Below are 24,444 nucleotides of genomic sequence, written 5' to 3'. Positions count from 1 at the left end.
GGAGGCACAGAATTCGTGACTTCCATTGACCTCCGTGACATTTTCTGCCTTGGGGCTGGAGCTCCCACCCAGCCCCGCCCTCATAGCCCCCAACCTGCAGCTGTCTACCTGCCCCAGGGGATGGGGGGGACTCCCTGCAGCTGCCAAGCCACGGCAAACGGGAGACCCCAAGCAGCTGCCCAGCCACGGCCGGTGGCCCCCCTGCTTCTGCCCAGCTGTGGAGGGCAGGTCAAGGCGACCCCGTGCAACAACTGCCCAGCCGCGGCTGGAAGGCGGGGGGATCCCATACAGCTGCTCAGCCGCGGCGGGCAGCCGATGGACCCACTTCAACTGCCAGCCACAGCGGGCACTCCCACAGCTGCCCAGCCGCAGCTGCAGCCACGGCCAGGGGATCCTGCAGCTACCAGCTGCCCAGGGCAAGGGGACCCCGCTGCAGCCCAGCCCCAGGGGCAGGGAGACCCTGGAGTTTCCACACACCACATCAGTGGGGGACCCGGGAGCCCCAGCAGCAGTGGGTGCTGAACCCACCCACCCCTTTTGTCAGGGACATTTTTAGTGAAAGTCAGGGACAGGACATGGGCTGCCATGAATTTCTGTTTATTTCCTGTGACCTGTCCCTGACTTTTATTCAAAATATCTGTGACAAAAACTTAGCCTTAGTTATAATGTATTACAAATACCCTGCCAAAATATAATATTTACTCTGGATACACCTTTCGTAATATTAAAGTGTTACCATCTTGTCAACCATGTGCATTGTCACTTTGAGGAATTATCCATAAATTTCTAATATATGTCATTATCAAATTATCAGATATTTTCAATACTGTACACTGAGTTGCAGCATATTTTTAAAATCACATCTCTTTAGGTATTTATATTTATAATTCATGCTATAATCTCTCAGACATTCTTTATGTATTAGAAATATGTTTTAAAATGAATTCATTTGTAATGGACAAAAAGTTATCTAGAACTCAATAAAGTATAGTCATATAAAAGATTCCTAATCTTGAACTGCTGCACCTTGGGAAGTGGCTCATCTATATAAACCCATTTATCTGATCCTGGTTTAATTGGCGGTGGTCCTACAGGGGTGGGAGGAGGTACATCTTCAGGTGTAGCTGGTGAAGATTTTTTCCCTGGTGATTTTCCTCGAACGGAGCCTTAAATATAAATGCACAATTAGTACCCTCAAATATATTTTAAATAACAATAAATACATGGACCTAGACACCTAAGCTGCTTAGTTGCCTTCAAATAAACTTTGCAAGTGTTCAAATGTGTCATTCCGCAACCAATATATAGCTGAAGTCAGTAGTTTTGCATTTATATAATGATATTTTCCAGTTTAGCTTTTATTTTATTCGACTTGCCAAAAAAGTTAGATTTCCTAAAGCTCTGCTGTGAAAGAAATAGAAAGATAATGAAACAAGTTACTTACCACGTTAACAAAAAGTAAATGGTATTGTTACCATTATGACTGCCAGTATAGGTGCCATGATTTCACGGTATCACCATGTAATTTCTGCTTGATGGATCTTGAACACTGTAAATATTTACAGTTTCTATATAGCAGGGCTTGGAAGAGCTGGAGTCAGACTGAAATAATTTCTAGGACCAATAATCCTTTGAGGTTACCCCATGATTTCATGGCACGATGCTGTTTTTAAATTCAATTAACCCTGGGCATTAGGGTTACCCACAGAGTGCTTCATTTGATATACACTCTACTTTTAACTTTACATGTACTGCAAAATACAAAGTAAATCATAAGTCATAGCCCTGCAAGTGGGGATACACAACACATAGTCTGAAAGGCTTCTAGCAAAAGCAAAAGGAAAGAATGGGTACTTACAATCACTCTCACTACTGGATCACTTTCTAAAGACTAGGTGTTTTTAAATTGTTGAGGAATGAGAGAGAAATGGGCAACAGGAGGGGCAGGACGATGGTATGGCAAGATTCAAAGGGGGAAGAAGAGGAATAAAAACAGAAAAATCAGATATATAGGGAAGGGGAAAGAAACAGGTGAATTTGGATCCAAACCCCGGCACTGAGGGAAAACTGAGAAGTATGGAAGGAGCAGAAAGTGAGCGGTACAAGAACTGGGGGAAAGACCAAGGCAGATAAAGGAAGATAAAGTTAGTAAACTAAAGAGGGGGATCAGAAAAGATCATTCAAGCAGGGAGTTGGGGGGGAAAATCTAGTGGCCTGCAGGAAAATGTGGGAAACTATTTAGAAAACCATAGGAACTGTAAGTGCGGCAAGATTTGCAATTGTCACCTGCACTCCATCTTTGTACTACTTTAGGAGGGGGATCCAGCCAAATAATTTCGCTCTGAGAGCAGTCAGACAAGAACATAAGGTATGGTAAAATAATATTGGCCGTACTTAGTAGAGAACTGAATGGGTCATGTTGTGTACAATAAGCTCCTTTAAAAATGTTATACAATGGTCCCATTCTTTTGTTTAAATTTTTAGTGAAGACATATCTTGGTTCACTGCCTCATTGCTGTGACAAAATCTGTACATCCAATAATAGCATAACTAGTATTCCCCAAAGGAACACCTGCTTCTGAAAATGCTGATTTAGTATGACAGAAAGCAGATAAGCTGATAACCAAATAAAGTACTCAAAGGATATCTGTAGTAAACATTGTGATGTCCCTGTCAATGCCCTAAAGCTCCTCCCAGTGCTCCCTCACTTAACATCCATACACTCATACCACCTGCTTTGCTCTCATCATCCCTCTAGCCTCTGAGAACAGGATTGGACTCCATTTGGAATTCATCAACACAAACCCTAAATTGCTTGTTGTTGACTGACCCAAAGGATTATTGCCCCACGGGGTCTGAGTGCTCTGCAGCACCTCCAGACTCCAAGTGTGAAATCCTTGCTCCACTCAAATCAATGGGAGTTTTGCTATTGACTTCAGTGGGGCCAGGCTTTCGTGCCAAAGCTCATGCACATAAATGTAGAAGACAAAACCAACCACGTGGTTCCTTGGAAACATTTTATCCAATTATCTGTCATGTGTGAAATTTACATGAATTCATCATGAAGTGGCTGAATCTCCCTTTGTTGGTATACTACACCAAATTGTCCATATCTCAGTGTGCCTTACAACCTAATTAACAGTTATCAACACTATTTTTAAAGAGAGGAGTAGAAGATAAGTAAGAACTATACATCCTTATGTTAATTACCAAAAGAGTAAAAAACAAACAAACATACAAACGTGTACTTCACCTGGTTTATTTACTTCATCTTTCTTTTCCTTTTTCTCTTTAAAGGATTCTGACTTTTTGGGTGGCTCTAAGGAAAGTTTTAAAAAAAACACAAAGACACACAACAGAGACACCTTTAAGATGCAGAGTTACCAGCATTTCTGAAGTGTTAATATACCAATTTCTCTCTAATGCTAATATGTTGATAATGAAACTTGGGTCTTTCCTGTATATACACTGTGCTGTCTCAGATGGTGAGGGTACTAGCTCTGAGGTTAAACACAGGAAGGAAAGGCTGAAATTAATACTCAGTTATCTCAAGGAATTAAATTATACCTGCTGGACAGCTCCCTTTGAACATTTTAGAACCTCTTCTCAAAGTATCTGTGAGAAGATGTGAAACTGACTCATATTACTGGAAAAAGGTAGACAGGCTGTTCAGAGGTTTGGGACAATTATTTAATAGGAAATACGCTCTAGTTAATCTTTTTGGAAATACACTGAAAGTATTTATTATTTCCCAGGATCTGTTCCAAACAGCTAAGAAAGAGCTTTATAAATAAGTTTGCTATGGCTGACAAACCTTTGGGTGATTTGGATTTTGCGGGCATAGGCTCCTTATCTTCAGAAGGAGATTCAGTTTCCTTATTTTTATCTGCTGGAACTGTTAGCATCTCAGCTTGTGGCAAAGGGGTAGGAACTTCTTGCTTTTTCTCAGATTCTTTTTTTTTCAGCTCTTTTCCTTCAACATAATTTCAATAAAACACATATAATCTGATAAAAGATGTACTGTAATCATATTATTAATTTTGAACCAATAAATCTTGAAGACTATTCACTGTTATCTCTTACAAAATATGTGTGCGAACAACAAATATGTGTTTACTTTTGTTTTATGTATTTAAATGGATTAGCATTAAAAGAAAGCTACATTTAAAATGGGTGCATCCATTTGCATTTGCACAAGCTGTATATTTATAGAGACTTGCTGAAAATATGCCCTTTTAAATTAAACATAACTTGACAATTTTTTCTCTCAGTTATACCAGTGTAAAACTAGAGTAATATCAATTAAGTTATTCCAAATTTATACTAGTTTGTCTGGGAACAGAATTTGGCCCAGGCTTACACAATCCATAAATACATCAACACACACACTACAGCCGAACAATTACCAAAATTCCAACTTTGGTATTTTTGTGAGTCTGATCCAAAACAAAGTTTTGCCATTTCTGCAACTGAATATACCTTTTCATGGGCAAAATAACAAAATTTCACCTAATGAGGGAGATTTGTTTGTAATAGGGATCTTTGTCAATAAAGTAGATAGTTAGAAAATATTTTTGTCTATATAAAAAAATGTGCAGTGACAATGAAAAATGTCACCTTTCCACAAACCTGCAAAAACATTACACCTTTCAGTGCCAGTGAGATATTTTTAAGCTCCCTTCTGAATTATAAAGACCCAACCATATATTTTAATATTAAAGTCTCCATATGAAAAACATAAATTCAAAAACTTACTTCTGTTCTGTTTTTTAGCAATTTCCTCCATTATGATTTCCTTTATCCTTTTACACAGAAGGTTCTTTTCTGTCTCGCCATTAACTTTCACTAGAATATTCTGCTGTACTGAAAACCATTTCTCTAGTTTTGGCCAGTTGTCTAGAAAGCCAGCAATTCTGTGAAATCATATCAATGTATAATTTTAAAATCAAAACATTAAAACAAATAGTGAAAAATAAAATCTTATTCTCAACCCAATAAACACATTTAACAGCATGGTGTCTAATCTAAATCTAATGCCAATTCTGAAGATATTCTGGATGCCGAACTCCCAGTGTAGATAAGCCACAGGTTAAACTAATCTTCTGTTACATCATCATTAAAAATCAATAATTATTAAAATATTAATATAAACTAATTACATATTTAGACATGCAGGTTGTTGTCTCTTTAAATTTGCTCATTATACAAAATTAAATATTTAGTGCGAATGATTTTAAAAGAAAGTATAGTACTATTTTTGTATATAAAAATAAAAGAGAAAGATAAAAGAAAGCCCAATTTTGGAAATACCCTAAGCCAAATTGAGACACAACATGCATTTATGTATCACATAATATAAATATGTAAATAGCTGTTTTGATATGAATTTGAAAAATAATCTTTTCAAGACTTTGAAAAGTAGAGTATATGAATTATTATTTTGGGGAATCATTTATACCATACCAATAAATGAGGATACGTACTTGGGCCCCACTTCAGCAAATTTCTTAAGGACATCCTTAACTTTAAGTACATGAACGGTGTCATTAGAAGTCAAGTATACCCTGACTGCTCTGTGCTTAAAGTTAATGACGTGCTTCAGTACTCTGCTGAAGTAGAGCCTTACTGTACTAAATATAACAAACCTATGTTGTATCTGGTCCCTGACTAAATCGATCTTCTCTCTTTCTTTGAGTTCAACATCTGAAGCTTGATCACTGTCTTCCAGTTGAATCTGTGATGACCCTGATTTATCTGTTGAGTAGAAAATACCAGAGACTATTGAAACAAGTTACTACATAGATTTGTTCTGTGTTCCTGTTAAAAAGTTTATCAAAATGAAAACACCGACTGGCTACTTCACTCCTTCATTTTTAAAACTAGCTCCATACATTCTACACAAAGGAGATGGTAATACAGTACTTTATTAGGAATACATTCTCATTAAATTCCTGGGACTATGACATTTACTGTCAAATTTTCAAAGTGCTTTAGCAGCACAATCCCTTTGAATAATTGAGAATTGCAAATCTAAAGTTCTAAGGCCTTGTCTTCACTGCATTGTTAGCTCTAGTTGTAACTCAAGTTTTACATTTAACCCACCTTCTGTTCACACATAAAAATCTCTAGCTGGAGTTAAGTGGTGCTTTAAGCTCGAGCTAGCGGGTTTGAGCTAGTTGGTCAAAGGGTATAGGTTGAAGCTCAAGTGATGCTGGTGTTCGAGCTAATAACATAGTAGGGATGCAGCAGCTCATGTAACAGCAACTCATCTATTGCTAATCCAACCACTCAGTGCCGCTAATCAAATCACTGTGCTTTCCCAGTGTGGCCATCTCACTCGAGATAGGGTAGCCCGAGCGGAGTAACCCAAGTATACTAACTTCAGGTAACTATGGCAGTAAAGACAAGCCCTATGTCATTCTTTGGATCTTTAAGGGGCATTCTCCTTTCAGTTTGGACAACATACGTTCTCGTCAAGATAATATGTCCCTCCATAGCCATCATGTGTAAGATGACAAAGAGGATGTGGTCTGAGTGGAGTGTGGGGGTGGCCATTTGTTGCCCTCCTTATCTTTGACTCTACTCTATAATACAATGTGCTTTGGCTATTTTGTCAAAAACACTTATTCCTGCATCCTCACAGGATTAAATGAACATACATACTGAAGGCAGTGATCAGTGTGGGGGGTAGTGATGCCACTTGCTCAGGTGTGCACCTTCCCTCTTCTCCCTTTTGCTTCTCTCCTAGTTTTCAGTCATTGCAATATGCGGCCCTCAGAGAATGATGTTGTCTGTACATTCACAATAAACTAGTCATATTTCTGCACTTGCTGTATCATATATTTTTTCTACTTGGCACTTCATTAAATTATGTGGGATACTGCATATCAGCTGGTGCCAACATAATGCTGATTTAAACAAATAAACACAGCATTTTTTGGCTGCAGGCAGATCTCAAAAATTAAGAAAAAAATCTACAATAGTTTGAAAGTTCCTGCACTAATGATACATAGTAACCACATGAGATCTAGTGAGATTTAGAGAAATTTGTCAGTAACGATTTTTTGCTCCAATGAATATAAGTTATTGTGAGACATTCTGGTAAATCTTGAGATAACTTCTGTAACTAGTGTGTGATTAGTATGACATTTATATTTAGCTATACACTATAGCAGGAGTATACAAGCTGAAGTCAGAGGCCACAAGGAGCCTGCAAAATATTAAAATACAGCCAATAGCTTCCCTCTTTTTATAACTGCACATAGAGAAAAAATCTGATGATGAATCTAAACAACACACAATTCCTATCCATCATCATCATCAGGGAAGATAAAAGTAAATTTTTAAGAGTTTCTGGTATTTGTGATAAAAATTATGTAAGTTTATATGTGATTTTAAAATTCAGCCCACAAACTCCTGGCACATAACTAATGTGATACTTGGTATTGTAAAGATATGGCAAGCAAGCAGTACATGAATAACTTTAGCTCTCTTGGTGTCATAACTACTTAGCATTTCCCATTTTATCATGCTATGGGTGTCACTAAGCTTTTTTAAATGTATGTGTAAGTGGGGGAATAGTCCCGCTATTGTGGGGAACTTTCCTGGTTTCTGCACTACTCTGGTGAAGTGGGCTAGCAAAAGGATCTAAGTCCTCGCTCCCACTTCCTTTACCCAGTGGCCTCCCTGCCCTTGAGGACTCTCCTTCCACTCTCCTGTCTGGCAGAGTCCTCGTAACCCCAACAAAGCTGGGCCCAGGATTCCTGGGGGCTCGACCCCCAACCCTGCTGTGGTCACCTAGAACAGGGGCTAGGGTGTCCCCACTCCGGGGTACTCTCTCTGCACTTGGCACTTCTCTGACCCACTGACCATTACATACAATTGAAAGCAAATGCAAGTTATTTAATCCACAATTAATTTTAAAAAGAATAAGGAAAAAATGGGAAAGGTTAAAGGAAACACATCAACCCGCTCTGTGGCACAGAACATCACAAACAGTGTCTCTGGAATGTCAGGGCAGTTCACAGTCTGTTCCTTGTAAGTCCCAGGCCTTCTTCTCAGGCCCTGGCTGTGTTGTAGGGATGCTGTGGGTTGGACACTTGCTCTGGTGGTGGCCAGACACTCTCAGGCTCTAAGTGATAGGACCCTTCTTCCCAGTGTCGCCCCCGCCCTGTCGGGGTTACGATCCAAGCCTGGCCTGCAGAGCCTCTTGGCTGAGGCGTCTGCCTGTGCTGGGCCCGCTGCCCAGGGTCCCCCTCGCTCTCCCCAGCTGCTCACCGCACCCAGCTCCGGACTGCTCCAGCCCCAGCTCCACCACTCTGTCTCAACACTGCTGCTGCTGCTGCTCTGCCTCCAGCTCCCTGGGCTGCTTCTTTGGCCCCTCTGCCTCCGGTTGCTACAGCTCTGCTCCCAAGACAGGTCTGCTCTGCAGACTGCTTCTGTGACTCTGGTCCCAGCACTGACCTGCTTCGTGGGCTGCTTTTCTGGCCCCTCTGGCTCTGGTTGCTGCAGCTCTGCTCCCAGGGCAAGTCTGCTCTCTCTGGGCTGTGCCTCTAGCTTTGGGGCTGCAGCTCTGCTCCCAGGACAGGGTCTGCTCTCTCTGGGCTGCTTTTCTGGTCCCTCTGGATCTGGCCCAGCTCTGCTCCCCAGCTCAACTTGGGCCCCTACTTTCTCCTCAGCTCGGCCCCACTCTGTCTGACCCAGGCAATTCCAGCTCACACGGAGGACGGGACCTCCCTGGCCTCCTGACTCCCTGATTAGCCTGCCTGCCCTGTCATTCAGGCTGACCTGGAGCATTGGCCTCTCCCGATTGTTCCTGGGGGCTGTCAGTCTCAGGGTCCTGATTCCCCATCGACCCTTCCCCCTTTTTAGTACTGGGAGCTAGCAACTAAAACACCCGCACTGAATGTTAGTAAGGGGCCAACAGTCCCTTTACATATGCAGTGAAGTATAACTCACCCTTCATGCCAGCCACGCGTTCCAGCACTGTGGTGTCTGAAATGTCTAATAACAGAGCAAAATCAAATGCAGGTGGGGATAAAGGTAGATCTTTTGGGGCTGCTGGGTCTGTAACTAGGGAGGGCTTCTTAGACTTCTCATCCTTTGTTTCTCCTTTATCCGGATCACTCCCTGTAAGTGCTTTTTCAAATAGTTTTGCCTGGTTTATTGTCATTGGAAATCCATCCATGATCCATCCCTTCTTCTGGGGTGTTCGTCTAAACATAAACAAGGAACTATAAACATGTAAAGAAACTATTTTAACTTAGTATCAACATTTATAATAAAGAGTTTTCCTATAATTCTGTGATTTGAAATTAGGTAGAACAAAATATCATGAAAATTCTATAAAATAACAATGTATGTCATTAAAATTAACACGGCAAATCAAAAGATTTTCCAAACAGAAAACCGCAGAAAACAGGACTAAAACGAAACAAAACAAAAGGACTGCAATTTTCTGGAACAAACACTATGGGACTGATCTTTATACCATGAGAAAAGATGCCAATTTTCTGTTATCTGCCAACATGTGGAACAGCAGCAGTAAATAACAGATTTCTAGAGGGAGGTGCATGCCTTGACCAACTTGCCTATTAGTTCAGAGGAGGTGAAAACTATTCCATGAGTTGCTCTATTTCAATGGAACTACTCACAGAGTCAAGTATTATTCACCATGAGCAAGAATGGCAGTATCTGCCCTAAGAAACATATAATTATTTAGCATATAATTATGTTTGAAAGCAAACTACACTATTTCATACTTAATAGCCTCCACCATGATGTCAACTAGCAATTCATCAGGAATATTTTTTCCTTTCTTCAACAATTTCTCTGATGCTGCACCAAGACAGGCACGAACAGATAGCTGTGGAAAAGAGCAATTAAAAGAATATGTAGTACTAATAATATCATGTTCCGGAAGTAATACTAATAATATCATGTATCATGTAGTACTGATATCATGTTCAGGAAGTTCAGAGCACTAAATGTTAAAGTGTATGCATTCCACTGCACATTTAAAGCACGTATTCAATTCCGGCAAGATCCTCAGCAGGTGTAAACTGGCCTAGGATCTTGATCATTACATGCAAAAATTAATGTTAGACAATGTTAAGGTTGAAAATTGAAGCATTTAAAAAATCAGGAAATTTAAAGTTAAGAAGCCTGATTTGGATCTCACTCTGGTTTTACACTGATGTAACTCTACTGACTTCAATGGAGCCCAGTCCTGATTTACACTAGTATAAGATTATAATCAAGACTGAGGTTTTTACAGCAACATTTAATCTGGTTGGTGTCACCAGAGTCATGCTCTCTATAGGTCTTCAGGATATTCCCACATCCTGCTTGTTGAGTAAGGTACTACTTAGTATAAGCCTAACATAATCTAGCCCTAAGGAATAAACATTTTAATATTGGTAGGACCAATATATTAACAATTTCTGTGAATGCTCTGGATGTGGTAATAAGCAGATTTAAAAGCATGGAAAATATGCGATGAAGAGCAACGTTCCCTCTAATTTTTGACAGGCCATGTGCACAAAAAATTTCTTCTGTGCAAATTTTTGACAGGTTGTGTGCGCAAAAAATTTCTTCTGTGCAATTGTGCTTCTGTGCAAATTTTTGTGCACGCAGTGTTTCACTGTGTGCGTGGGGTTTAGGATCTGTGTGCATGCACACAGCTTAGAGGGAACAGTGATGAAGAGGTATTTGTGGATAATTCTGATGACCTAGATGACAACAAAGCCAACACAGAAAATAAATCCAAATTTGTGTAGTAACTTTGAATAAAGTTATCACTTTTCATATTTTATATAGTCCATAAATTAAAAATAGTAAGAGAAAAGTTCAATATTAACCGGCTTTGTTTAATAAACAAACATTTCATATATCTATACATGGTGGAAGTCAAAGTCAGTTTACATACTTTAGATACTTCATCCTTACTCTCACTTGACTTCATTTCTTGATGAGAAGATTCTTTTCTGCCAAGACCATTACCTAGCAATAACAAAACATCAGCAAATATTACTTTTATTATATTAACATTTATTATTAATTATTATTATGGATACATAATATCATTACATAATATTTTTATTTAGTGAGTGCTGTCAGTGTTCTCTGCACTAATCAGAACACAGGGGGAGGCACAGAAACTATCCCCAGGAGCTTATTATCCGTAATTATTTTACTATAATTTCTCCTTTTCAGTCTATTTATTTGTTTATTTTTAAGAGACAAACCATCAAACTCTTACTCACATGAATAGACTTTACTCCTGAGAACTAACTTCAATAGGGCAACTTGCATTAGTAAGGACTACACACAGGAGAAAGAGTTTTCAGGACTGTGTGTTTTTCAGGGCAGGATTCTTGTCTTCATACCTCTCTATAAAACACCCAACATATTGTTGTCTCTCTCCAAATATAAAATAATAACTATTTTGGTTTTTTTCTCCTTCTCACACTATATGATGCCACAAATAGTCAGTGAGGAATATGGCTTAGTACTGTAAACACTTCTCCATGTACTTGAGTTTATGCACACAAATAGACTCACTGATTTCTGTAAGACTACACATGTATCTGAAGTTAGGTATGTGTTCACTGGTCTGGGGGCTATGTCCATGACAAATTTCAGGTTTCAAACTTCAAACAGTTTTTGCTGGAGTCATATTCAAAAAAGAGAGGTTAACATTTTCTGACCAAGGGAAAATACTATTTTCAACCTCCATATCCTAATACAAGGAAGCTGAAAAAGTTTCAACCTCAGAGATGAACGTTTCGGAAAACTATGAGTATGCGGAAACAAGGGTTATAATGGGAACTTTTGCAAAACATGAGCTGTAGTGGGCACTAACAAACATCTGCTAGAACATATAAGCAAAAAATCAGCACGGGATGGAGAGATCCTCTTTTTTGCCATTCAAATCCAGACATCAAAATTATTTAAAAGAAATCTAATTAACTGTACACATTTTTACCTTTGGTTCCATCAAGTGATGCACTCTTTGGCACGGTTTCAGAAACCTTAGATGCTGAAGTTGAAGGGGGCCTCTTCAGGACCTTTTATAAATTAAACAATCACGAACCACATTTCTTAGTTTTCATAACATTAAGCAAGAATAGTTTTTGGATATTTTAAAAGTATTTTATTGAATATTCAGTTATTTAAACATATATAAACTGATTGTCAGGTGCATAACAGCAGAATAATCTATAGTAAAACAGTAAGAAAAAGTTATTAATGTCAGCCTGGAATGATGAGTGTAAGTATTATTTTGATATTGATGGTAACTTGAAAGCAAATGAAAAGTTGGGGATGGAGTGACAGGAAAGAGAGGGTTGTTATTTACTCATGACACTACTCAAATTCAAGTAAACAGAGCAGGCTAGAAGGCAATGATCACTTCAGATGTCCTCTGTCCTATGGTCCTGTCCTGCGCCACTGACTTCAATGGGAGCAGGATCAGGTCCTATATAAATCTAACCCCGGTCTACACTACGAGTTTAGGCCGAATTTAGCAGTGTTCGATAGATTTAACCCTGCGCCCGTCCACTCAACGAAGCCATTTTTGTCAACTTAATGGGCTCTTAAAATCGATTTCTGTACTCCTCTCCAGTGAGGGGATTAGCACTGAAATCGACATCGCTGGGTCGAATTTGGGTTAGTGTGAACACAATTCGACGGTATTGGCCTCCGGGAGCTATCCCACAGTGCTCCATTGTGACCGCTCTGGACAGCACTCTCAACTCGGATGCACTGGCCAGGTAGACAGGAAAAGCCCCGCAAACTTTTGAATTTCATTTCCTGTTTGGCCAGTGTGGCAAGCTGATCAGGACAGGTGACCATGCAGATCTCATCAGCAGAGGTGACCATGGAGTCCCAAAATCGGAAAAGAGCTCCAGCATGGACCGAATGGGAGGTACTGGATCTGATCGCTGTATGGGGAGACGAATCCGTGCTATCAGAACTCCATTCCAAAAGACAAAATCCCAAAATATTTGAAAAAAATCTCCAAGGGCATGAAGGACAGAGGCTATCACAGGGACCAGCAGCAGTGCCATGTGAAACTTAAGGAGCTTAGGCAAGCCTACCAAAAAACCCAAGAGGCAAACGCCTGCTCGGGGTCAGAGCCCCAGACATGCCGCTTCTATGATGAGCTACATGCAATTCTAGGGGGTGCCCCTACCACTGCCCCTCCCCTGTACGTGGACTCCTGCAAGGGGGGAGTCTCACACAACAGGGATGAGGATTTTGGGGATGAGGAAGATGATGAGGAGGGGGAGGTTAAAGATAGCACACACCAGGCAAGCAGAGAAACCATTCTCCCCGACAACCAGGAACGGTTTATCACCCTGGAGACAGTACCCTCCCAACCAGGGCTCCCGGATCTTGAAGGCGGAGAAGGCACCTCTGGTGAGTGTACCTTTGTAAATATAATACACGGTTTAAAAGCAAGCTTGTTTAATGATTACTGTCAAGGTTCCTCCCCCACTCTGAACTCTAGGGTACAGATTTGGGGACCTGCATGAAAAACCTCCTAAGCTTATCTTTACCAGCTTAGGTCAAAACTTCCCCAAGGTACAAAATATTCCACCCTTTGTCCTTGGATTGGCCGCTACCACCACCAAACAAATACTGGTTACTGGGGAAGAGCTGTTTGGACACGTCTTTCCCCCCAAAATACTTCCCAAAACCCTGCACCCCACTTCCTGGACAAGGTTTGGTAAAAAGCCTCACCAATTTGCCTAGGTGACTACAGACCCAGACCCTTGGATCTTAAGAACAATGAACAATCCTCCCAACACTTGCACCCCCCCTTTCCAGGGAAATGTTGGATAAAAAGCCTCACCAATTTGCATAGGTGACCACAGACCCAAACCCTTGGATCTGAGAACAATGAAAAAGCATTCAGTTTTCTTACAAAAAGACTTTTAATAGAAATAGAAGTAAATAGAAATTAAAAAAAAGATCCCCCCTGTAAAGTCAGGATGGTAGATACCTTATAGGGTAATTAGATTCAAAACATAGAGAATCCCTCTAGGCAAAAAACCTTAAGTTACAAAAAAGATACACAGACAGAAATAGTTATTCTATTCAGCACAATTCTTTTCTCAGCCATTTAAAGAAATCATAATCTAACGCATACCTAGCTAGATTACTTACTAAAAGTTCTAAGGCTTCATTCCTGGTCTATCTCCGGCAAAGACAAAATATAGACAGACACACATACCCTTTGTTTCTCTCCCTCCTCCCAGCTTTTGAAAGTATCTTGTCTCCTCATTGGTCATTTTGGTCAGGTGCCAGCGAGGTTACCTTTAGCTTCTTAACCCTTTACAGGTGAGAGGAGATTTCCTCTGGCCAGGAGGGATTTTAAAGGGGTTTACCCTTCCCTTTCTATTTATGACAATTACTTTTTCCTGAAGACTTGGGATGCATTCGCGGCCAGTACAGCTACTGGAAAAGTCTGTTAACATGTCTGGGGATGGGGTGGAAATCCTCCAGGGACATCTCAATGAAGCTGTCCTGGAGGGACTCCAAAAGCCTTTGCAAAAGGTTTCTGGGGAGGGCAGCCTTATTGCATCCTCTTTGGTAGGACACTTTACCATGGCAGGCCAGTAGCATGTAGTCTGGAATCATTCCATAAGAAAGCATGGCAGCATGTGGTCCCGGTGTTTGCTGGCATTCAAGCAACATCCGTTCTTTATCTCTCTGTGTTATCCTCAGGAGAATGATATCGTTCACGGTCATCTGGTTGAAATAGGGGAATTTTATTCAGGGGATATTCAGAGGTGGCCATTCCTGCTGGGCTGTTTGTTTGTGGCTGAAAAGAAATCATCCCCACTGTTAGCCACGTGGTGGGGGGCGGGGGGGGGGGGGGTGAAGCGATCATCCCAGAGAATTGGGTGTGTGTGGGGGGGTTTGTGTAGTGTGTAGTTGGGTTTGTGCTGCATGTTAACCCAAAAACATTAGCCCCTCCTTTTAAATGGCCAAATGTGTCTTTTTCAATTTTACTCTCCCTTTTTTTCCTCCCGCAGCTGCAAATGTTTCAACGCTCCCCCTATCATCTCCGTCCCATAGGCTAGCGCAGATAAGAAGGCGAAAAAAACACACTTGCGATGAAATGTTCTCTGAGCTCACGCAGTCCACCCAAACTGAAACAGCCCAGCAGAATGCGTGGAGGCAGACAATGGCAGAATCCAGGAAAGCACAAAATGAAAGCGAGGACAGATGGCTGAAGCAACAGGAGAGGTGGCGGCAGCATGATGAAAGGAGGCAGGATGCAATGCTGAGGCTACTGGAGGATCAAACTGATATGCTCCAGCATATGGTTGAGGTGCAGGAAAGGCACAGACCGCCACTGCAGCCCCTGTGTAATCAACTGCCCTCCTTCCCAAGTTCCACAGCCTCCTCACCCAGATGCCCAAGAACACGGGGGAGGGAGGGGACCTCCAGGCACCCAATCACTCCACCCTAGAGGACTGCCCAAGCAACAGAAGGATGGCATTCAATAAGTTTTGAAGTGTAGTGTGGCCTTATCCTTCCCTCCTCCCCTCCATCACCCAGTGCTTCCCTCCTGGCCCACCCCTCCTGGGCTACCTTGACAGTTATCCCCCTATTTGTGTGACGAATTAATAAAGAATGCATGAATTTGAAACAATGACTTTATTGCCTCTGCAAACAGTGATCGAAGGTGGGAGGGGAGGGCGGTTGGCTTGCAGTGAAGTAGAGTGAACCAAGGGGGCGCCATAAACGTCTCCCCCTTACTCTCACAGATATTGTGGCGCACACAGCAAGCAGTAATAACAATGGGAATATTGGTTTTGCTGAGGTCTAACCGAGTCAGTAAACTGCACCAGCGCGCTTTTAAACGTCCAAATGCACATTCTACCACCATTCTGCACTTGCTCAGCCTGTAGTTGAACAGCTCCTGACTACTGTCCAGGGTGCCTGCATACGGCTTCATGAGCCATGGCATTAAGGGGTAGGCTGGGTCCCCAAGGAAAACTATAGGCATTTCAACATCCCCAACAGTTATTTTCTGGTCTGGAAAGTAAGTCCCTTCCTGCAGCTGTTCATACAGACCAGAGTTCCTGAAGATGCGAGCATCGTGTACCTTTCCTGGCCATCCTACATTGATGTTGGTGAAACGTCCCTTGTGATCCACCAGTGCTTGCAGCACCATTGAAAAGTACCCCTTTCGGTTTATGTACTGGCTGCCAAGATGGTCCGGTCCCAAGATAGGGATATGCATTCCGTCTATCACCCCACCACATGTAGGGAATCCCATTGCGGCAAAGCCATCCACTATGACCTGCACATTTCCTAGAGTCACTACCCTTGATAGCAGCAGCTCAGTGATTGCGTTGGCTACTTGGATCACAGCAGCCCCCACAGTAGATTTGCCCACTCCAAATTGATTACCGACTGACCGGTAGCTGTCTGGCGTTGCAAGCTTCCAGAGGGCTATCGCCACTCGCCTGTGAACTGTGAGGGCTGCTCTCATCTTGGTATCTTGTGCTTCAGGGCAGGGGAAAGCAAGTCACAAAGTTCCATGAAAGTGCCCTTACACATGCGAAAGTTTCGCAGCCACTGGGAATCATCTCAGACCTGCAACACTATGCGGTCCCGCCAGTCTGTGCTTGTTTCACGGGCCCAGAATCAGTGTTCCACGGCATGAGCCTGCCTGATAGCCACCAGGATGGCCAAATTGCTGTGGCCCGTGCTTTGAGAGAAGTCTGTGCCCATGTCCTCATCCCTCTTGTCACCGCGCTGCCATCGCCTCCTCGCCTGCTTTTGCACGTTCTGGTTCTGCATATACTGCATGATAATGCACAAGGTGTTTACAATGCTCATAACTGTCGCGGAGATCTGAGCGGGCTCCATGCTTGCCATGCTATGGCGTCTGCAGGAGAGCAGAGTGGCAGCGGAAGCACTTGTTCAATGATGATGGTTTGTAGACCTACTGCACTATCTGCAGCCAGGACACAACAGCTGAGCGGGGTGCAAACTTGCCGTGTTATGGCGAGACAAGAGCAGCCGAGCAGAGTTGCAGCGGAAGCAGCCCTGCGAGACCATCAGGAGAGCGGAAGCGGTGGCTGACGACCTGCGAGGTAGATTCATGAGAGCAGGAGAGCAGAGTTGCAGCAGAAGCGAGAGTCCATGAGAGACAACATGGAGAAATTCGCTATCGAGACAAGAGCAGGAGGAGGAGAGCAGAGTGGCAGCGGAAGCGGTGGTTTGATGATGACGGTTAGCAGTCCTACTGAACCATCTGCTGAAAGCAGTATGGCACCCGCATGGAAAAAAGCCGCGAAACGATTGTCTGCCATTGCTTTCACAGAGGGAGGGGGAACTGACGACATGTACCCAAACCACCCGCGACAATGTTTTTGCCCCATCAGGCATTGGGAGCTTAACCCAGAATTCCAATGGGCGGCGGAGACTGCGGGAACTGTGGGATAGCTACCCACAGTGAACACTCCGACAGTTGATGCTAGCCTTGGTACTGTGGACGCACTCCGCCGACTTAATGCGCTTAGTGGGGACACACACAATCAACTGTATAAAATTGCTTGCTAAAAATCGACTTCTATAAATTTGACCTAATTTCGTGGTGTAGACATACCCTAAGAATGGTTTGCAGTTGAGGTTGAAATCATCATTTTGTCACACTGCACAAAGGGAGTATTCTGGCATTTTCTCATATCCAGAGGAAGCACTCTTGCATGGCAACACCACATTAATCTACAGTTCTATAGATGAGGCTGATTTACTCTTCCAGTACGAGGCTAAGTTATTTTTCTGTCACCACAGTTCTTAAAAATAATCTCTTTCTCCAGTGACTCAAGATTTTAGTGCATTAATATAATAAAGACAACAAGGAGTCCGGTGGCACCTTAAAGACTAACAGATATATTTGGGCATAAGCTTTCATGGTTAAAAAACCCACGAAACCTTATGCCAAATATATCTGTTAGTCTTTAAGGTGCCACCAGTCAGACTCCTTGTTGTTTTTGTGGATACAGACTAACATGGCTACCCCCTAATACTTGATATAATAAAGGACAATCAGGTCTGTACTCCTTTCCATGCCTGTATTCAGTGTAAGGTTCCTCCTACTTAACAGAGCATCCTAATGTGGGATTATTACTAGACAGCTCCATACCATGTGGACTAGCAAGACTTTCTTATCGGCAGGACTGGTATCACCACCTATTACTAAGGTTGCCCAACACTCCTCATTATCAGTCTTTTTTCAGTTTCTTATACCTTTTCGAAACTTTAACTATTTGGGCTGAAATTTTCTATGCTTGGTATATTTGGGAAAATTTCAGACGAAAGGGTCCAGATGTTTCCAAGACTGAGGTTAAGGAAAAATACGTTGTGTTGCCCACATTAAAAAATTATGGTAACCTTTTCTTTGAAATGGTCTGGCATCCTCATGCTTTGGAGCAGGGACTTGAAATCTAGAAGAGAGGTGGCCTTTGTGTCTGGGATGGACCTTTTTCCATCCCCATGACAATCCACCTAAATTTAGCCAAATTATAAGACTTTGAAAAATTACCTGTGCACATGCGCTCAGTAGAGACTTGCTAGAGCTTAACCATTAAAACCTCAGAATACTCCCTCCTCTCTGAGCATGCTTGAGTCTCTCACAACCCCAGTGCTGACCAGACTGTGCATGTGCCATCCCCACAGAACAACGGACCATGCTACAAGGCTACAGAGGTACTTTCCCTGTAACTGCTGCTCTGGGTCAGGGTAGTAGGGCTGGGGCCTGGAACTGACAGCAAGAAGGCTGTCTCTCCTGTGCTCTTAATGACCCCCCTTCTGGTACCCAGGCAGAAAGGGAGCAGGAAGGAGTCTGCTTTGAATATAGAGGGGATAAAGCTGGACATGGGGAAATAAAAGGAGTAGACTGGGACAAGGAGTCTTGTGATGATAAAAAGAACGCTAAAAAAAAACACTATTAAGGTGTCAAAGCCAACCCCTCAAAAGTTAGGAAATGTCAGAATTAAGACCTGTGCAAGTCTTCTATACCTGACTCATCTCAAAGAAGAGGAAGGAACATGACCAATATACTTTCCCCCTAACCTGCTCCACTGTTCCTTATAACAGTTAAAACCAAAATGAAACTTGCACTTACTTCATTTTGTTTCCCAGAACCCTCTGCTTCTCGTAAAATCAAGCGGCTTTCACTTTTCATTTCACTCTCATGGAAAGCTTTGATGGTGTCCTGGACCAGAGTATCAATAGACAATACCTGAATGTTGCAAGCTAATAGACAGAAAACATTGTTGTGATAGGTTTACATTTTGGAAAGAATGTAAAAAGATTATTAAATGCAATTAAATTAATTCTAACAAGGCAGCTTTATTAAATGCAATGCACATTTCTTTTGGTTTGGGTTTTTATTGGAGTTTGTTCCCACTGACACGACACTACAGCCTGTACAATGTACATTGGTAACTGCAATTAGTCTGTTTGCCATTTTATAACCATCTACAGAAAAGTTCTGTGAAAACATTTCTCACCAGTTCTTTACTTAATAAATTCTGAAGCAGTAAAATTATTAGGTACAATGAATTAACAGTAAACTTTTATATTCAGAAACTTTTCATTTTACTTGGGAAGGTGGAGAATAAATTACACGGAGCCAGACCTTGCAAGTTCTGATGCATCTGAGGCACCTATCTTGCAATGAGCTCTGCACAGGTGCAGGGGTCTGACCACAAAGAGCTTATTGTAGAGACTGGGGCTTAAAAGAGTATAAACAAAACAAACAAACAATAAAAAAAAAGTCTACAGAAAAAAACCTTCTACCTTCTTCCAAGAACTTTACACAGGTGCTTTTTCCACTAAAAAGCTTTCCTAAAACACATCCCTGGATAGGAAATGGAGGAAATACAGGTGGTGGGGGTTCAGGTGTTGGAGGGTAGACAATGTCCATCAATCTATGAACCACATGACCCAATATATTATTATTAGGTGGAGGTTTGCTTCCACTGTGCTCTTCAGGTGGGCACCACTCACCTATCATACTCTGTATCAAAAACAAATCAGAGAATAATTTGTGACTCTGCCGTGTATTTCATCTTTTAAAAGATAAATACAGAAATAAAATAAATAAATAAATAAATAAATATTTTGCACTTCTAGAATGCTGTATTTCATCCAAAGATATCACAGGGCTTTACAAACATTATTAATTAAAACTCATTAAAACCTATTTGAGGTAGGCATATATTATTTTACCCATTTTACAGACCAGTAAACCCATTCTTATCTGTTTTACAGAGAAATTAAGTAATTTGACCAATGCAAAAAACAAGTCAAGGGCAGAGTTAGGAGCAGAACTCAGGAGTCCTGACTTCAGCCCCCTACTTTAAACATTAGACAACACTGCTTCCCTATTACAATACACCAACATCTAGCTAAAACTTTCAGTAACATATTGTAAATTATTTGATTTATTTCCTAAGCATTTAGTTAAGAAACTAAATTACACAGTGTTTTAAGGGAGAAAAATAACCATGAGAAATGTGGGCCAGGTCTATACTTCAAACTTTTGCTGGCACAGCTACATCAGTCAAGGATGTGATGAGGTATAATCTCTGACTGACACAGCTGTGCTGGCAAAAGTGCCCAGCATAGATGCAGTTATACAGGCAAAGCTGCATTTTTGCTGCTTGTGAGTGGAGGGAGGGCTGGAATAATCAATACTGGCAAAAGCATAGTTTTGCTGGTATGAGCTGTGTCCAAACTAGAAGCCCTTTGTTGGTACAGTATATGAGTATAGCTATACCAGCAAAGCGCTCCTAATGTTGACCTGGCTGTGGGTTGATACTAACAAAAGAAAAAGGAACATTTTATTAGGACTGGATAATTCTAACTCTTTAAAAAGACTTATTGAGAAGACAGGCCATTAAACAGCTTCTAGAGGACAAGTTTTGGCTTCCAACAACCTGGGCTAGATTCATGCTTGTAATCTAAAGGTTAAACACTTCGTTACCAATCTTTTATGTCATCCAGTTCTCCCTCTGAGCACTACTGAAAGACACAATATGTATTCAATCACACTACAGGTAAAATATAGTTATTTTTCCTATGTCTATTAACGAATAGATGATGTCTCAGTGTATTTCACACTCTTCAAATATAAACTTGATTTGTGCTTACTTATTTTCACATGGAGCATCCCATGGAAACTGTAACTAGATGTGATTACATATAACTATATTATTAGTGTAAATTAAAATGTTGCCTATTTTTCAAATAGCAAAACTTATTTTGAGCTATAAAATGTGCCCTCTAACATATCTCAGGGCAGATAAAAATGTATGAGAGGAGACAGGATCAACTTACTTGATCTCTAAGGGAATATCTACACTGCAGCTGGGAGAATGCCTCTCAGCCCTTGTAGACAGACACGTTAGCTCCAGTTGACCTCATGTGCTAAAAATAGCAGCATGGACATTGCAGCATGGGTGGCAGCACAGGCTAGCCATTCAGGTACCAGCCTGCCTGACCCCTGGGTCCGAGTTCACGTGGCTAGCCTATGCTGCCAAAACATCCATACAACTATTTTTTAGCACACTAGATTGAACAGAGCTAGCACGTCTGTCTACCTGGGCTGCGAGGCAAGCTCCTAGCTCCAGTGTAGACACACCTGTCAGACAAGGGGGAAAAGTGAATTCCGTACTGCAGGGACTCTCCATTAAGATCACCCAGTCACCAATTTTCTGGCCTTTAAATCTAAGGACTATTAGCTTTTGTGTCTCTGAAGACCTAAATTGTCATGATGGCTCACAGGGGAGAGGCAGGCCTGGTCTACATTACACAGTTAGGTCGACGCAAGGCAGCTTACATCGACCTAATTATGTCAGAGTACACACTACAGCCTTGTCCCGCCGATGTAAGTGTCCTGCTACACCAACATAATAATTCCACCTCCACAAGAGGCATAGGGCTTATGTTGGTGTAGTTAGGGTGACACAGTGTCTGTCTAGATACTGCGTTACTTACATTGGCTGTTGGCTATCTTGTCAAGAAAGCCAGGCAGGTAGAGCCCGGCCCCCAGCTCTCCACTCCCAGTTGGGCTGCGCCCACCCCGCTCCTTATTCCTAGCCAGGCTGCTGCCCAGAGGCTTCCCGCTCAGGGACCCAAGAATCCCAGGCAGCTGCCCCCCACTTCCAGCTGTCAATGTCTCTCGCGTCAGTGGAAGCACTCCTAGTGAGGACGCACACCACCAACAGAAGGAGGGTAATGTGGACATCAGCCACCGCAGTGGCTGTAAGTCAACCTAACATAGGTCGACTTAAGTCTGTAGTGTAGACATGCCCTGTCTTTCAGACAGCCAGGACCCAAGTCATATAGGGATATACAGATCAAAGTCAGTACCTTGAATTGCACCTGGAAGTTAACTAAGATTCCATGTCGATCTAAATTTTTAAGAACATAAGAACAGCCATACTGGATCAGACCAAATCTAGCCCAATATCCTGTCTTCCAATAGTGCCCAATGCCAGGTGCCCCAGAAGGAATGAACAGAACAGGTAATCAGCAATCCATCCCGTTGCACATTTCAAACTTCTGGCAAACAGGCAAGGTACACCATCCCTGCCCATCCTGGCTAATAGCCATTTATAGATATATCGTCCATGAATTTATCTAGTTCTTTTTTAAACCCTGTTACAGTCTTGGCCTTCACAACATCCTCTGGCAAAGAGTTCCACAGGTTGACTGTGCGTTGTGTGAAAAATTACTTCCTTTTGTTTGTTTGCTGCCTATTAATTACATTTGGTGATCCCTAGTTCTTGTGTTATGAGGAATAAACAGCACTTCCTTATTTACTTTCTGCACACCAGGCATGATTTTATAGACTTCTATCAGTAGTCTCTTTTCCAAGATGAAAAGTTCCTGTCTCATTAATCTCCCCTCACATGGAAGCTATTCCACACCCCTAATCATTTTTTGGCCCTTTTCTGTACCTTTTCGAATTCCAATATATCTTTTTTGAGATGGGGCACATAGTATTCAAGATGTGGGTATATCATGGATTTATATAGAGGCAATATGATATTTTCTGTCTTATTATATATCCCTTTCACAATGATTCCCAACATTCTGTTAGCTTTTTTTGACTGCAGCTGCATATTGAGTGGATGTTTTCAGAGAACTATCCCCAAGGACTCCAAGATGTCTTTTTTGAGTGGTAACAGCTAATATACACCCCCATCATTTTATATGTATAGCTGGGATTATGTTTTCCAATGTGCATTACTTTGCATTTATCAACATTGCTCTAGGAGAACTAGTGTAATGTGTTCCTTGTGGCTGATTCTATTTAACAAATGATCAGCTGCAATCTACAACTGCTGCAGCTTACACATATTCTTCAAGGACAGTCCACTGTAGAATGCACTGCAGTAATTATGTCAGGTGTTTGCCGTACTTTGCTGTTTTATCAGCTATACTTCTTATATTGGAGTCACAATATTTTGTAAGGCAATACATACCTGCCTATGTTCTTGTCTTCACTTTTACTCTCTTAACCTCACTGTCTCAATTTCTGACATCAAAAGTTGCTGCGATAGCACAAGAGTTTGGGATATAATTCAAATATGCTGTTAATATACTTATTTGTGTTTGATATGGTCACTGCAGTTCAGATTAACAAAATTTTTTCTAGAACTGAAGAAGATATTCTAAAGGGCCTTGCTGATTAATTGCTGACTGAGAACTTCTTTATATTCTCTAACTATACAATATTAGTTCATATTGTTTTGTCTATCCATTGTTACTCCAAAGCTCATTTGAATTGTGTGAATTACTATTCAATTTCCTTGTGTATATAATTTTAGCAGATCAGCATTTTTCTTACTTTTAATAAGCACCATTAGTATGTTCAGCACTGTACATTACATAGAACTATAGTTCCTGTATCAAAGAGCTTATAATTTTGAGGTCTTTAACTCAAGCAAACTGATATTAATTTTAATTGGAGTTTGCCTAAAACCTCATTAAAAATTAGTAAGGGCTTTAGTATTTTCCCCTAACTTAGACAAACAGAATGGTTCAGATGCATAAGAAACTGGAAGATCAGATGATGGTGAAAATTCATGACTGTGAATTTTTTTTTCTTCAAGTATATGTTGTGATATGTTATATACTTCTGGCAGCACTAACTGACATTGATAGGCTCTGCAAAAGTCGTATTTGAATGTGGGATTTTAAGGAAGGATTTGAATGAAAAGAGAATTGATGTTTGGTGCAAGCACAGGGGGTAGTGAAGATCAAAGCACAAAGATGATAGGGGAAAGATAAAAAGGGCGGTGAAATATACCTCTTTCATATCCTTCCCTCAATACCCACCTCTGCTTTGATGCTAAGTGTCTGAAGTTGGGCCACGTTGAAAATTAAGGGCCGTATTAG

The 24,444-nt window shown here is 41.5% G+C and overlaps 2 protein-coding genes across 2 annotated transcripts in view; both read right to left on the bottom strand.

Moving 5' to 3' along the window:
• LOC119566633 (sperm flagellar protein 2) overlaps positions 1-11,383 on the bottom strand; it is a 64,863-nt gene extending 53,480 nt beyond the window's left edge. Inside the window, exons 1-9 of the mRNA XM_043547736.1 lie at positions 11,265-11,383; positions 10,928-11,001; positions 9,762-9,865; positions 8,959-9,215; positions 5,646-5,754; positions 4,756-4,913; positions 3,815-3,973; positions 3,254-3,319; positions 1,027-1,166 (exon numbers count right to left, since the gene is read on the bottom strand). Of these exons, the coding sequence (XP_043403671.1) occupies positions 1,027-1,166; positions 3,254-3,319; positions 3,815-3,973; positions 4,756-4,913; positions 5,646-5,754; positions 8,959-9,215; positions 9,762-9,865; positions 10,928-11,001; positions 11,265-11,313 (1,116 nt within the window). The 5' untranslated portion in view covers positions 11,314-11,383. The remainder of the gene's footprint in view (positions 1-1,026; positions 1,167-3,253; positions 3,320-3,814; positions 3,974-4,755; positions 4,914-5,645; positions 5,755-8,958; positions 9,216-9,761; positions 9,866-10,927; positions 11,002-11,264) is intronic.
• Positions 11,384-19,544: 8,161 nt separating this feature from the next.
• The window catches only part of LOC102932072 (sperm flagellar protein 2), a 39,422-nt gene continuing 34,522 nt past the window's right edge, over positions 19,545-24,444 (bottom strand). Inside the window, exon 11 of the mRNA XM_027826502.3 lies at positions 19,545-20,053. Coding sequence (XP_027682303.2) covers positions 19,751-20,053 — 303 coding nt within the window. The 3' untranslated portion in view covers positions 19,545-19,750. The remainder of the gene's footprint in view (positions 20,054-24,444) is intronic.

Source organism: Chelonia mydas, chromosome 5 (genome assembly GCF_015237465.2).
Source record: "Chelonia mydas isolate rCheMyd1 chromosome 5, rCheMyd1.pri.v2, whole genome shotgun sequence".
Lineage (NCBI taxonomy): Eukaryota > Metazoa > Chordata > Testudines > Cheloniidae > Chelonia > Chelonia mydas.
Note: the sequence above shows the minus strand (reverse complement) of the source record. Positions and strands in the feature narration are given on the sequence as shown.